This window comes from Antechinus flavipes, chromosome 3 (assembly GCF_016432865.1).
Source record: "Antechinus flavipes isolate AdamAnt ecotype Samford, QLD, Australia chromosome 3, AdamAnt_v2, whole genome shotgun sequence".
NCBI classification, from domain to species: domain Eukaryota; kingdom Metazoa; phylum Chordata; class Mammalia; order Dasyuromorphia; family Dasyuridae; genus Antechinus; species Antechinus flavipes.
The window spans coordinates 67,425,039-67,440,047 of NC_067400.1; the positions used below are offsets into that span (position 1 = coordinate 67,425,039).

At 33.9% G+C, this 15,009-nt stretch overlaps 1 protein-coding gene across 3 annotated transcripts in view; it reads left to right on the top strand.

Annotated features, from left to right (window-relative positions):
* The window catches only part of PECR (peroxisomal trans-2-enoyl-CoA reductase), a 107,516-nt gene that overhangs the window by 53,761 nt on the left and 38,746 nt on the right, over positions 1-15,009 (top strand). The window contains exons 4-9 of one of the 3 annotated variants that reach the window (XM_051983589.1): positions 849-1,014; positions 2,138-2,219; positions 8,228-8,324; positions 9,125-9,235; positions 10,672-10,783; positions 13,179-13,772. The exons of 1 other annotated variant lie outside the window; for it this stretch is intronic. In XM_051983589.1, the coding sequence (XP_051839549.1) occupies positions 849-1,014; positions 2,138-2,219; positions 8,228-8,324; positions 9,125-9,235; positions 10,672-10,783; positions 13,179-13,270 (660 nt within the window). In that variant the 3' untranslated portion in view covers positions 13,271-13,772. Of the gene's footprint in view, positions 1-848; positions 1,015-2,137; positions 2,220-8,227; positions 8,325-9,124; positions 9,236-10,671; positions 10,784-13,178; positions 13,773-15,009 lie in introns of those variants that run through there. One more of the 3 variants, XM_051983591.1, reaches the window with a different exon arrangement.

A 15,009-nucleotide genomic window follows, 5' to 3' on the forward strand; every position in this document is an offset into this window, starting at 1 on the left:
CATTCACAAGACTTGGCTCTAATGAATCCTTACCTGAATGGGTGCACCTACTTTTGTCTGCTCTCTACACACTTGTTTTGCTTGCCAAAATAATTTACTTATAGTGCAATGTCACTCCCCTATTCAGTAAATTTCCTTTACCTTCAAAAACAAAGTAAAGTTCTATTTGGCATTAAAAGCTCTTTATAATTACCTACCCCTTTCTACTTTTCCAGACTTTTTACCTTTAATTCCCTTTCACTAACTCCATGATACACCTACACTGGACCACTAAGTGTTTCTCCCAAGAGAACCCCCCATCTTCCTTTTTTAGTATGTTTCTTATTTTTAATACATATTGCTTTATGAATCATGTTGGAAGAGAAAAATCAGACCAAAGGGAGAAATCATGGGAGAGATTAAAAACAACAACAACAACAAAAAGAAGTGAACATAGCGTGCATTGATTTATATTCAGTCTTCTTAGTTCTTTTTCTGGATACAGATGGCATTTTCTGTCCACAACAAATCCCCATCTTCTATCAGAATATTTCTCATACTTGGAATACTCTTCTCCTCCTCCCTTCAAATTTTTATCTTCTTTGTCTTTCTTCAAGTATCAACTCAAAATCTGCTTTACTTTCTGGATGTTTAGACTTGGCTAATCATTAGTATGAAGCTGAATAATTGCTCTTCATGGACACATCTGTCTGGACAGGTTGTTGAACTGTTGGTACTTTGCTCCATCTGATGTTTGAATGAGTTAGAACACCATTGTGGAGGAACACCAGTCATGCTTTACTTTATTAGTGGGTTACTGGTAACAATCTGGGCTCATCGATCAATTCACTTTCTTGCGGTTGTTTTAGGTCAACAATTTGGTTAAATCGACATTAGATGTGCATAGTAAGATCAATTTTCTGGTGAATAATGGAGGAGGCCAATTCTTATCTCCTACTGAACACATCACTTCAAAGGGATGGAATGCTGTGGTTGAAACCAACCTGACTGGTACCTTCTATCTTTGCAAAGCAGGTAGGGATGGTAAATACTCAAAGAAGCTAAGTTTTGTTTTTTTTCTTTTGGAAATCATAAATCTCTCTATTTCTTGCATTGCAAGGGTCAGTTCTTAAAGAAGCTATGACTTTCTAAATGTGAATATTTCCTACATTGATGTACATTGAAATCTCTCTACACTTTAATGCTGGCCTTCCTGAGTAGCTAGAATATTCATCATCTTGCAGCCTTCCTGAATATTTTCACACAGACTGATCCTCAGCCAATGAACTTGGAAGACTTCCCCCAAAACATGCTTGGTGTGATGATTTGAACTGTAACCTGTCAGACATCAGAAAAAAGACACAGGAATGTGAAAAAGAGGCTTTTATCTAAGGAAAGATTTAAGAGTAAACTTTATATGGCATTATTTACTCTGGAGATGATAAATCAAAGGGTTAATGGAACTTTATGCCCAGCAACAGTTTCCTAAGGACTACAGGGAAGAACCATTTGACATCCCCACTGAGGGCTATAATAGAGCAAATGAAGAAGTAGGAATGAATGGGTGTAGCAAAATTCTGGGGGTAGCAGTCTGGGCTAGATGGGTCTATAAGTGAGAGCTTGCCATCCCTGAACTAGGCTCAGAAAGTTCTTATTCTGATCTTGACATTCTGGGAGCTTATATTTAAACAGATGAAATTTATAATTTAGTTTCTTCATCTGAAAATGGGAATATAATGCCACAGGCTCAGGGAGTTGTAAAGATCAAATGAGAAGAGACATATAGAATACTTTGCAAACTTAAAGCACAATCTAAATGCTACCTAGCTGAGTTTTATGAAAGAATCGGATAATGTTTTGTTAATTTGTATTGATTTGGTGATTGAATATCCTAAAAAAAAGCATGCTTGGTGGGATAGCAGCATACTTGGGATCAAAGATCTACCCCTGGAAGGATTGTTAAGAGATCATTTCATCTAATTCCTTCATTTTATAAATGATAAATGGAAAACTCAGAGCTGTCATTTGTCCATTCCTTAAATAGCAAATGGTAGAGCAGAGACTGATTGAGATACTTGATTTCAGGATCACTCCCTATTCTATTGTCCTGTGCTGTCTGGAAATGATTTAATTGGACTGTCTTTTGTCTGTTATACAGTTTTTAAGTCCTGGATGAAGGATAATGGAGGGTCTATTGTGAACATCATTGCCGTATTAAATAATGGATTTCCTCATGCTGCGTAAGGAATTTTTACTTCCTTCTTTTGTGTAGAGATACTGTTTAAACTATTTTAAATGGAGTTTTATTGCCTCTTGTGACTACAGATTGCCTTCTTTTTCCTTCTGGGCTTTAGGAAGATACTTAAAAAGTATTCCTACATACTTGGCACAAGGTTTAGGTTGATCTTTGGTATGGGATTGCTTCTTTGTTAAGGTTTACAATGATGCAAAGGATTTGCCAAGCATTGCTCCTAATTTATGGATGCTAGAGATGTTTCTGATACTTTGATTTATACACTTTTTCTATGTCATACCACAGACACAGTGTGCATATCCTCCATATCACCCTGCCTTTCCTTACCATGATTTACTTTGTTATTCTAGAGATCTAGAATTTTACTCTAGGATAAAGCCAGTTTTTCAGACTTTCTCAAATTTTAGACCCTTCTTAATGTGTTTTGCAATACTGCAGGTTAAACTATCTGTGAAATCCTTAAGTAGGCTTGGAGTGTGTGTCATTTCCCTTGAGATTTTTTTCCCATAACAAATAAAATCACAGATAAAAAACCAAACAAATCAAGAAAAGTAAAGAAAGTAAAGCACAAGTATGTTATAATCTGCATTCAGTCTCTATCAGTTATTTCTCTGGAAGTGGATAGAATTTTTCATCATAAAGTCCTTCAGAATTGTCATGGATCATTGTATTCCTGGGAATAGCTATGTCATTCATAGTTAATCATTATACAATGTTCCTGTTATTCATCTAGTCAGCTTATTTAATGTTGCATCAGATCATGTAAATCTTTCCAGGTTTTACTGAGAGTATCCTTTTTGTCATTTCATATATCACAATGATATACAACCACTTATTTAACCCCTCAATGGATCCAAGCCATTGCCACTTCTAAAAAAGCTATTACAAATATTTTTGTACATATAGAAAGGATATAGATCCTTTTCCTTTTTTTTTTTTATCTCTTTGGGGCATAGACTTAGTAATGGTATTGCTTGGTCAAAGAGAGTATGTGATTTTATAACCAGTGAGGGATAGTTCCAAATTGCTCCATATAATGGTTGAATCAATATACAACTTCACGAACAGTGCATTACTGTTTTAATTTTTCCCTATCCCCTCCAACATTTTTAAAAATTTTCCTCTTTTGTTCTATTACTCAATCTAGTAGGTATGACGTGGGAGCTCAGAATTGTTTTAATTTGCAGTTCTTTAATCAATAGTGTTTTAGATAAATTTTTCATATGACAATAGATAGCTTTGTTTTGTTTGTCTGAAAACTGCTTGTTCATATTCTTTGACTATTTATCAATTAAGAAATAGCTCTTATTTCTATGCATTTGACTCCATTTTTTATATATTTGACAAATAAGGTCTTTATCAGAAAATTTGCTATGAATTTTTCCCAGTTATGATTACTATATACTTCCCTCCATCCTACTCCCCCCCGCCATTTCTCCTACTTTCTCTCTCTTTTTACCTTGTCCATTCTCAAAAGTCCATTGTTTCTGACTTTTACCTCTCTCAATCTGCTCTCCCTTTTATCACTTCCTCCCTCCATGCCATTCTCTGTGATTAATATATGATTAATTGTGGTTTGGAATTCTCATTCAACATACATAGTCTTTTTTTTTTTAATGTTCCCATCTCTAATCCCATCTAGTAATTATTTCTTTATTTTTTATTTTTTGTATTATAGCTTTTTATTTGCAAAACATTTGCATGGGTAATTTTTCAACATTGATCCTTGCAAAACCTTCTGTTCCAACTTTTCCCTTCTTTTCCCCCATCCCCTCCTCTAGATGGCAGTTAGTCCAATACTTGTTAAATATGTTAAAGTATATGTTAAATCCAATGTATGTATACATATTTATACAGTTATCTTGCTGCACAAGAAAAATTGGATCTAGAAAGGAAAAAAAACTCGAGAAGGAAAACAAAAATGCAAGCAAATAATAACAGAAAGAATGGAAATGCTACAACATATATAGTCTTTTTTTTTTTAAACTTTATTTTTTTTTAAATTTTTATTTAATAATTACTTTATATTGACATTCGTTTCTGTTCCAATTTTTTTTCCCTTCCTCCCTCCACCCCCTCCCCTAGATGGCAAGCAGTCCTTTATATGTTGGATATGTTGCAGTATATCCTAGATACAATATAACATATATAGTCTTAAAGAGGGTGGATACAAGTTTATTACTGCTCAATCCTTGATTTAAACAAAATATAAGAAAGGAGGAAACAGTACAAAAGAATGTGCAATTAACAAACATGGTGATCAACAAGACAATATTAAAAACATATAACATACAATATCCATCATCACCACTATGAGAAAACACCAACATCTGAATTCCTTGTTTGGGAGGATCCAGGTCACAGCTATTCAGTCTTGAGTGGGAGGTTGTTAGACAACTGTCACCAGACTTGCTAACTGAATTCTCAAAGTCCCTTTCTACTAAGTGGTTTTGATAGGCTGAGAACAACGAAGGTACTGCACTAAATATTCTCATTTAACCTATGACTCTTGAGACAGAGAAATCCCCTAAGGTACAAGATTTCCCCATTGCAAGAGGCCAATCAAAGAGAATATTTGTTTATTCATTTAGGAAAATTATGTTCACTCCAGGAACTGGCCAGTTTCTGGAGTTGACACAGGCAGCCATACAGGATATGCATTAATTAAGGTGACAAGAAAATGGCCAAATGTCCTAATGCTTCCTGATACTATCAGATAACAAGGAGCACATTTCAAAGTTTTCAGAAAAAAAAAGTTACACAAAAGACATGACTTAGATTACTTAAGATTTCTTACTCACTAGGATTCTTATATTATTTTCCCTGTCCTTTCTACTTTCCAGTATGGCAAAATAGATTTCTATAAGCTCTATTTGAGTATGGATATTATTTTCTCTTTGAGCCAATTCTGATGAGAGTAAAGCTGATGCATTCCACCCTGACTCCTATCTTTTCCATCTTTTACTCCACTGTAAAAGTGCTTCTTTTATGTCAGATAATTTACCTTATTCTACTTCTCCCTTTCCCTTTCTCCCAGTGCATTTCTCTTTCTCACCCCTTTATTGAAGAAATTGCTAAATCTTGTGTTACCCTGATTATGGACCTACAATATTTCAATTGTTTCCTTTTGATTTTTGGAAATATTTTCTCCTTGACCTTGAAGCTCTGGAATTTGGCTATAATATTCCTGGGAGTTTTCATTTTGGGAACTCTTTCAGGAAGTAAACCATGGAATTTTTCAATCACTATTTTGCCCTCTGGTTCTAGGCTATCAGGACACTTCTCCTTGATAATTTCTTTTTCTTTTTTTTGCTGAGGCAGTTGGGGTTAAATGACTTGTCCAGGGTCACATAACTAGGAACTGTTAAGTGTCTGAGATCAGATTTGAACTCAGGTCCTCCTGACTTCAGGGCTTGTGCTCTATCCACTGTGCCACCTAGCTGCCTGTTCTTGATAATTTCTTGAAAGATAATATCTAGACTTAAAAAAAAATTTTTATCATGGCTTTCAGGTAGTTCGATAATTCAGTTACCTCACCTGGATCTACTTTCCATGTCAGTTGTTTTTCCAATGAGATTTTTTACATTTAATTCTAATTTTTCATTCTTTTGATTTTATTTGATTTTTTTCTTGATGTCTCATTAGCTTCCACTTGAATAAATTTAATTTGTATGGAATTATTTCCTTCTGTGAGATTTTTTAAAATTTCCTTTTCTATTCAGGCAATTCTACTTACTGAGAAGTTGTTTTTTTCAATTAATTTTTGTTTTTTTTTATTTGGATAATTCTGATTCTTAAAGAGTTCTCTTCAATGAATGTTTGTATGTCTTTTTTCATTTGGTCACTTCTGCTTTTCAAAGAATTTTTCTTTTCATTGGATTTTGTTCCTTTTTACTTTCTGATCTATTCTATTTTCTTAAAGTGATGTTTTTCTTCAGTATTTTTGTATCTTCTTTCCCAAGCTGTCTACTCTTTTTTCCAATGGTTTCTTGCATCATTTTCATTTCTCTTCCCAATTTTTTACTCACTCCTTTACTTGATTTAGAAATCCTTTTGTTAGCTCTTCAATGGCCTGAGATTAATTCACCTTTTTCTATGAGGCTTTTAATATAGGAGTCTTGACTTTGTGGTTTTTTTGTGTTTTGATCTTCCCTGTTACCATAGCAATTTTCTGTGGTCAGGATCTTTTTTCAGTTATTTCTCATTTTCCCAGCCTATTTCTTGACTTTTAATTCCATGCTAAACTAGAATTCTGCTTGTACAATGGAGGGCAAATTGTCCCAAGCTTCAGGGTTTTTGTGTAGCTGTTTTCAGAGATAATTCTGAGGACCTGTAAATTTTTGTCCTGACACCAGATGCAGAACTCTTGTATTTTCTAAACTTGTATCCAGTCACACACCTGTGTTTCCATCTGTGAGAGATGTAGAAGACTCTTACCCAAAAAGACTACTCAGATCACTCAGTAGAAAGCAGAAAAGTTGTTTATTAAAACCTCCAGAGGGTGAGCCATCCCATCACGAGATAAGAAATAGAAAGCTTGTGGTAGGAGGGCTAAAGAAGTAGTAAAGATACACAGCTTTTATACAAGAGATTACATCACAAGTAAGAGAACATTGAGAAGGAGAGGGGGAGGCAACTAATTGGTTGTTGCTATTTGGAAAGATTGGAATGGAAGGTTTCTGTTTCCCCCAAATCACCTGATTTCTGGGAAACAGAAAATCAGGCCTTCAGGCTTAATCAAGCAGATAGTGGTCAAGTTAATAGACTAAATATTGATAAATGTCAAATACTGATACATGTCATCAGCTCAGGTTAAGTAAATTTGTTTATAGCTGGCCAAGGCTCAAGTAAACATGGGCCTGTACATATTATATAGAAATAATGAAAATAAAATACAGAAAAAGAATTCATACATTCCTGTAAGTTCTTCACCTTATCTCTCTATTCCACACACACTCCAGGGACTAGCACACTAGAGGTTGTGAACAGAAGGGAGCTTGCACCATTTTCACAGTTCTAGTTATAAAAGAGTGATTGTGATCACTCAAATCCCAGAGCACAAGGGATACTTGTAATCTCCTTCTGAACAGTTATCTGACTCCTCACCTTCAGTGGGGCTGAGAGGTGCAGAAACCATCCCTGTTGCCACTGATTCACTAACCAAGGCTTACTGCTGGTTTGCTCTGGCACAGCCGAGGCTGAAATGTTCTCTGCCCCATTTTGACAGATCATTTCTACTGATCTTTTAAATTAATTTGGGCTGAAAAAATTTTCTATCCCATTCTTTTGTGTGTTCTGGCACTCCAGAATTTTTGAGACATTACTTGGGTGAATTCAGGTGAGTCTCTGCTGTTTCTGTGCCATCTTTGCTCCCAATCCTTCCTTAATTGTTCATTACTTTTTAAGGTAATATCTTTTCATACTATATTTCCTCAAGTAGAGTTTTTACTTCTATTCTCAAACTGTTTCCTTTTATCAAAATAAAATAGTGAAACAGGCTAAACTTGAAAGACTTTTTAGTAATGAAATTAATTATGATTAATTATTAGAAATGAAAGGTAAAGCAAAAACAGTACAATGATAGGTCTTGCATAATCAAATTTCCAAGCTCCAACCATGGGTTGCACACTACCTCTAATTGTAATATCCAAGTTGTTTTTGTTTTCCTTTTGATTTTGAGTATATATCACAGTGCCTAACAAAATATCTTTTAAAGAGTTGTTTCCTTGCTTTTTTCATAAGTTTGGGTGGATACATAGGAAGTTTTTTAAAAATCATTTAGTTTCTAGGATAACTTCTTAGAACATGTTGAAATGCTAAACTGTTTCATCTCTTCCAAAAAACATTCAGTAGTTATGTAATCCAAGCGTTTCTAGACAGTGTATCTTAATTGAACTGTTCTTCTGTGACTTAATGTACCAGTTAGTTTTCATGTAAATATGAATGATTAGTGGAAGTTGAATGAAGTCTTAAAGAATTTTTTTTCTTTAAAAGGCACAGTGGAGCAGCAAGAGCTGGTGTCGAAAATATGAGCAAAACTTTGGCAATGGAATGGGCCTGCTATGGAATAAGAATCAATTGCATTAGTCCTGTATGTAACCAGTTATGTATATACAATTTGTTTACTTACTGTGATATTTTCCTTAGTAGTCATAGGTCCATTTTATTTTAATAGATCTATAAAATGGGACATTAGGCAGTAGACAAATTAGAGATTCTATTTATTGTCAAAATCTTTGATATGCACTAAAATCCATGAAGAATTCTTTTAGTTCATTCATGCGTTTTATTTGTTTGGCTATAACTCTTTAAGAGAGGTTAGAGATAGTCAAGAGCAAGTCAAGATGGTAAGGTGAGTGGAAGCTGTCTAGGGGAAGGGAAAAAGGAGGGGGAAAAATTTGGAACACAAAGTTTTGCAAAGGTGAATGTTGAAAACTATCTTTGTGTATATTTTGAAAATAAAAGGCTATTATCAAAATAAAAAATATTAAAATAAAGAGTTATAAATATATATATATATATACACTAGCAGGAGAATATTCAGTCTAAGTCAAAGGTAAAGAGTATCTGGAAATTTGATTTTTTTTTTAAGTTAGGAACTCATTCTAAGAAGTATTGAGAAATAAAGTCTTTTCTTGTTTTCTCTTACTATGAACAGACTGGGCAACTAGATCAGAGACTCTAGTTGATATTTACTTCTGTGCTAATCGATGGTAATCCACTTGGGGAAGACAAATTGTATATAATATTGTTGAGGAGCATAAATAGTTGTTCTGGGGACTTTTATGTCTAATCTCTTCTACTGTTCAAATCTCTTTATAGTTAGGTCTGGTTGAAACTCAATTCTGGTTTAATTATTTAAAAATTTTCCCTTTTTGTCTTCCAACCAAGGGAGTAATTTATTCTGCCTCAGCCTTCAGCAACTATGAAGACTTTGAAAATGGCTTAATTAAAGGATTCTTTCAGCATTGTGCTGCTAAGAGATTTGGTGTTCCTGAGGAGGTAATCTTTTTTTTTTTCTCTCTTTCTCTGTATCCATCTGTCTCTTTTCTTCTTCCTCCTCTCTTTCCATATCTATTTCTCATCCTCTTTCCTCCCCTTCTCTTATCCTTTTTCCCTCTCTCTAGCCCTCTTCTTTTTATACAGGCATAGAAAGTTAGAACTTCAAGGAACATTGGGGAAGGAAGGAGAATCAGAGTCACTGAGGGAGCAGCTTCCCATTGAGTTCTTAAATACTTTAATTAGCTAATAGATCCACAAAACTTCTGAGTTCATAAGCTCTGGGATGCAAAGTGTTCAAGTGATAGAAATCAGTTGTAAGAAGAACTTCACATAAGGTTGTGTGAATAGACAGAAGAGAAGATCTCTGTTTTCAGAGCCTTCAGATACAATTAGGAAAAAACTATCAAAACTATATGCATTTTGCAATCCAGTCATTTTGGGGGAATGCGTATTTGCCATTTCTCAATTAATTTTCAGATTAGTAAGTTCTAATGAAGGTCAAAGTCATTTACTTATGTATACTAACTAAAATCCAGATTCCCTAAATTAATTATCTCAAAATAATGAATTTGGGGATTTGGAGCATGTGTCTCAAAATGAATGGATGGAAGACTTTTCAAATGTAGTTGGAAGGATAATATCAATTTAAAAACAACAAAAAGTTTTTATCCAAAAACATAAACATGCTGGCTTTACTTTGAGAAAATTAAAGCACTGCACACATACACATATTCAGATATAATAGTGATGATATGTAATAATACAGACATTATAGGTTAATCATATATAAGACAAATTGAAATTAATTTTACTGCTGCCACATAATGTATTGAATATATATATGATTTTATTCAGGCAATCCCCACTGTGTACTACTTCATATTTCATCATTAATTCATCCCATATAGACTAAAAGTGGTCTTTGACTTTTCTACTTTTACCCTTTTGTTTGATAATTTCCATAGTTATTGAGACAACAGTAATAAAGCAATGCGTAGTTAGGCTACATAAATCACATTTGTAGTCTGAATTTTGCTTTAAGATATAATATTCAAGAGTATCTAAAGTAAGAACCCTATACATGTGTGAGGCCATGGGCCTATGTCATATTTATTTTCAGCAGAAGGAAAAATTTCCCAACAATGAAAACTAACAAAAAATAAAATTGAATAAAATTGAACCAGGTAACTATTGGTTAAAACAGTGTTCAGATAACCATGTGATCGTGGATGTTACAGAGGGTTTCATTTTATGGAGGTGGTATATTAAATGACAAATAAAAATTGGTTTGGTCTACAATCCTGATTCTGTGAGATAGCTTCATATGTGTTCATAGGTACACATATATGTGAAGTAAGAAAATGTGTGTATGCACATCAGTATCTCTACATCATGTTACATACACGAGTGTAAAATAGTTATATTTTATTTCTTAGATCTCTTCCATGACGTGTTTCTTGTTATCTCCTGGTGCCACATATATTACAGGACAAACAGTGAATGTAGATGGTGGCAGTACTCTTTATTCCCAAAGTTGGGATATACCAGGTGAGTCATAAAGAAAAATGAGTAATCAGCAACTTTGTGTCTTGTCTTTGGATTTTTAAATTTTGTCCAATGATTTCTCTGTCCCTTTCTCTTTGTCTTTGTCTCTGTCTCTTTTCCTCCAAGGGCATAGAAAATGAATAAATTTTTGCTATATAATTTGATGAGGAAGCTTTCTTTTAGAATCCTTGCAGAATCTGACTATATAGAAAATCATTTGTTTTCTCTGTGAGTACACTGGATTAGGATTACAGTTAAGAAATCACACATTGTTCTTTTTTTATTTTTTTTATTTTTACTTTTTTAACTTTTTTATTGATAGAACGCATGCCAGGGTAATTTTTTACAGCATTATCCCTTGCATTCACTTCTGTTCCGATTTTTCCCCTCCCTTCCTCCACCCCTTCCCCCCAGATGGCAAGAATCCTTTACATGTTGAATGGATTGCAGTATATCCTAGATACAATATATGTTTGCAGAACCGAACAATTTTCTTGTTGCACAGGGAGAATTGAATTCAGAAGGTATAAATAACCCGGGAGGAAAAACATAAATGCAAGCAGTTTATATTCATTTCCCAGTGTTCTTTCTCTGGGTGTAGCTGCTTCTGTCCATCTTTGATCAATTAAGGCTCTCTTTATCAAAGAGGTCCACTTCCATCAGAATACATCCTCAAACAGTATCATTGTTGAGGTATATAATGATCTCCTGGTTCTGCTCATTTCACTCAGCATTAGTTCATGTAAGTCTGGCCAGTCCTCTCTGTATTCATCCTGCTGGTCATTTCTTACAGAACAATAATATTCCATAACATTCATATACCACAATTTACTCAACCATTCTCCAATTGATGGACATCCTTTCATTTTCCAGCTTCTAGCCACTACAAACAGGGCTGCCACAAACATTTTGGCACATACAGGTCCCTTTCCCTTCTTTAGTATTTCTTTGGGATATAAGCCCAATAGAAACACTGCTGGATCAAAGGGTATGCACATTTTGATAACTTTTTGAGCATAGTTCCAAATTGCTCTCCAGAATGGCACACATTGTTCTTAATGATACCTTTCAGTGATTTTCAGTTTCAGTGCTATTGTTTTTTAGTTATGTTTGACTCTGTGTCCTTTTGGGGGCTTTAGCAGAGATACTAGCATGGTTTGCCATTTTCTTCTCAGGGCATATCACAATCTCTATTGAGTCAAATTTTTTGAGTTAATGGACATTGGAAAGATATAGTTGGCCATAAATAAGCTATGGATTTTTTTCTACATCAATTATGACTTGAATACAGAAAATGACATTAAAAAATGTTATTCAATAAATATATAATCAGAGAATTGGGTCATTCATGTAGTGAAGGCAAATAGACTACAGTACTGCTGTACTGCTGAAGCACAGAATGCTAAATGTGTGTCCTAGAGCCTTTCATCAATGTGGTGGAGTCAGATTCTAATTCTCAGAATTATATTTTTTTAAATGCACAAAATAAATTGTGGAGGTCTACCAAGCTAACTAGAAGGCAGCGATAATTATCAATTTTTTTCTTAAGTTCAAATTTATAGTCAAGAGAAAGGATTTCAATATGTTGAGCAGAAGTCTTATAAAGAATGTATGGGATAACATGGGCAAAAATCCTGCTAGATAAAATAAAGAAGCATTTTAATTTTCAGAGAGGGGAGGAACAAAAAAGAAAACCTAAAGGATAGGGTTGTGGTAGTTATTAAATGCCTATTATGTGCCAGGCCCTGTACGAAGAGCTTTACAAATATCTCATTTGATCCTCACAAGAACTCTGGGAAATAGGTGCTATCATCCCCACTTAACAAATGAGGAAACTAAGGCAAACAGATTCATTGGCTTGTCCAGGGTCACAGTACTAGTAAGTGTCTGAAGTCATATTTAAACTTATCTTCCTTAAAACTTATCTTCCTTATCCTGGCCCAGTGCTCTAAATACTCTACCATCTAGCTAGGAAGCAGTACCAATGTCATCAAAATGCTAAGTGTGTTGGTCTGAATATAAGCCTCCTTTGCATAAAAGCTATAGCCCTAAAATGAGATCTTTCTTTTAAAAATAAAAAAAAATGCTGTCATAAACATAAAAATCAAACCCACCAATAATTTCCCATACTCAGGTTTTGAATTTTGATTATGATATAACCTCTATTATAACTAACCACATGGTGCCTTAATGATATGAGCTAATTAAATCATAATTAGTGAATATTCTCAGTGTTCTGATAATGGTAGATTGCTCCAACTATTTTTAGGGCATTTGTTGGAAGGACTGTTCTAGGCATGGAATGGGTTTAGGAATATGCATATTGCATCAAAGGAAAAATTTTCACACATTTGCCAGTAATAACTCGAGCACTATTTCACTCATTCAATCTTAACAGATCATGACAACTGGCCTGATGGACTATGGGACCTTTCCACAGTCAAAAGAATGAAAGCTGACTTTAAGGAGAAATCTAAAACTTTAAAGTGAGGAAAATAAGAAAATTGGATCTTTTCTGCTTTCAGCTAAAGAATGAATTTTGGGGCCTTCTGGGAATTTGTCTTTTTTTATGAAAAATTGTTTACTGCTTTTTAAAAATTATAAATTGTATCTTGGTACAAATTATGCCTTAAAAGAATTTAAAAACAGTGATTTGGCCTGTATGTTTTTAAAATGTTGGTGCAGATAACTTAGAAATTAGACAAACAAAAACTTTTAAGTGATCACTTTTTCCTGCCCTGATCCTGGGACCAGTAAAAATTAAGAATATATACAAAGATTAAATGTACTTGTTTATCCTTTTAAGGTTGAATGAAGAAAAAAAATAATGGTGGTGTTTTCTCTTCCATCTTAACTCTGTTGTTTGGTTCCAAAGTGGGAGAGCAAATCTGAATAGTGATGAGATTGTGGCTTTTGCAAGCATGTTACATACCTCAATTAATTGGAGGTGAATATGTCTGCATTTTTGGATCAATAAACTTATGTTTAACAATGTCTGTTTTTTTTTTTCTAAAACCAAACTAAGTAAAACCTCCATTAAGCACACATACACACTCACACATAAGTAAAATCTTGACCTTTATAGTAATTTTTATTGCTTGAGAGCAGATACTTCCAGTATCCTTCAGGGTATCCAGGAATGCAGTCTTCAAAGGAGAACCAGTTTTCTGTGACTGCAGAGAGATGGGAAGAGTGTGAGAGGAACAGAACTGAAATGAAGGGCCATTTACTGAAAACGGGACAGTGAGGTCATGTTTGTATTTTAGGATGAGAACTTTAGACCAGATTCTAAATGTTCACTATTTCTTTAAGAATTCATTATTAACATTATAAAGAAGTTGAAGTTAAACTCACTGGCTTATAAAGTAAATTTTACTTTCTTCCCTTTTAAAAAAAATTGAAAAAGTATCTTGTCTTCTCCAGGTCTTTTGGACAACTCCTTTTCTCCATAGTATTTCTTCCATTTCTTTTCCTTATCTCTTCTCTCTTCTTCTTTTTAAAATTCAATTCCAAACAAAATAGAAGTTACATACATATTGCAGAATAGAAAAAAAGATTTACATAAAACTGTAGTTTTTTTTTCATACATCTTATTTTTCTTTTGAAGTACTATATTTACGAAGTTTAAACTGTAGCTTTCAAAGTTGTTTTGCTTCTTCTGATTGTGATTCTTTCTGGATTTTGCTATCCACATTAAAAAAAAATCTCAATGATCTTTTTTCCTTATTTTTTTAAATTAAAAAATTAATAATAGCTTTTTTCTTTTTTTTTTGATTAAAGCTTTTTATTTCCAAACATTCACCCTTACAAAATCCTGTGTTCTCAATTTTTCTCTTCTTTCCCCCTAACCCCTCCTCTATATGACAAGCAATCCAATATATGTTAAACACATGCAGTTCTTCTACAGATATTTTGACATTTATCATGTTGCACACAAAAAAAACAGACCAAAAAGGGAAAAATGAGAAAGAAAAAAAAGTAAGCAAATGACAATTAAAAAATTGCAAATACTACATTGTGATTCACATTCAGTCCCCACAGTTCTCTCTCTGGGTGCAGATGGCTTTCTCCATCACAAGACCATTGGAATTGATCTGAATCGCCTCATTGTTGAAAAGGGCCAAATCCATCACAGTTTTTCCTTACATAATCTTGGTTTTGCAGTATACAATATTCTCCTTCTACTCATTTCACTTAGCATCAGTTCATGTAAGTCTCTCCAGGCCTTT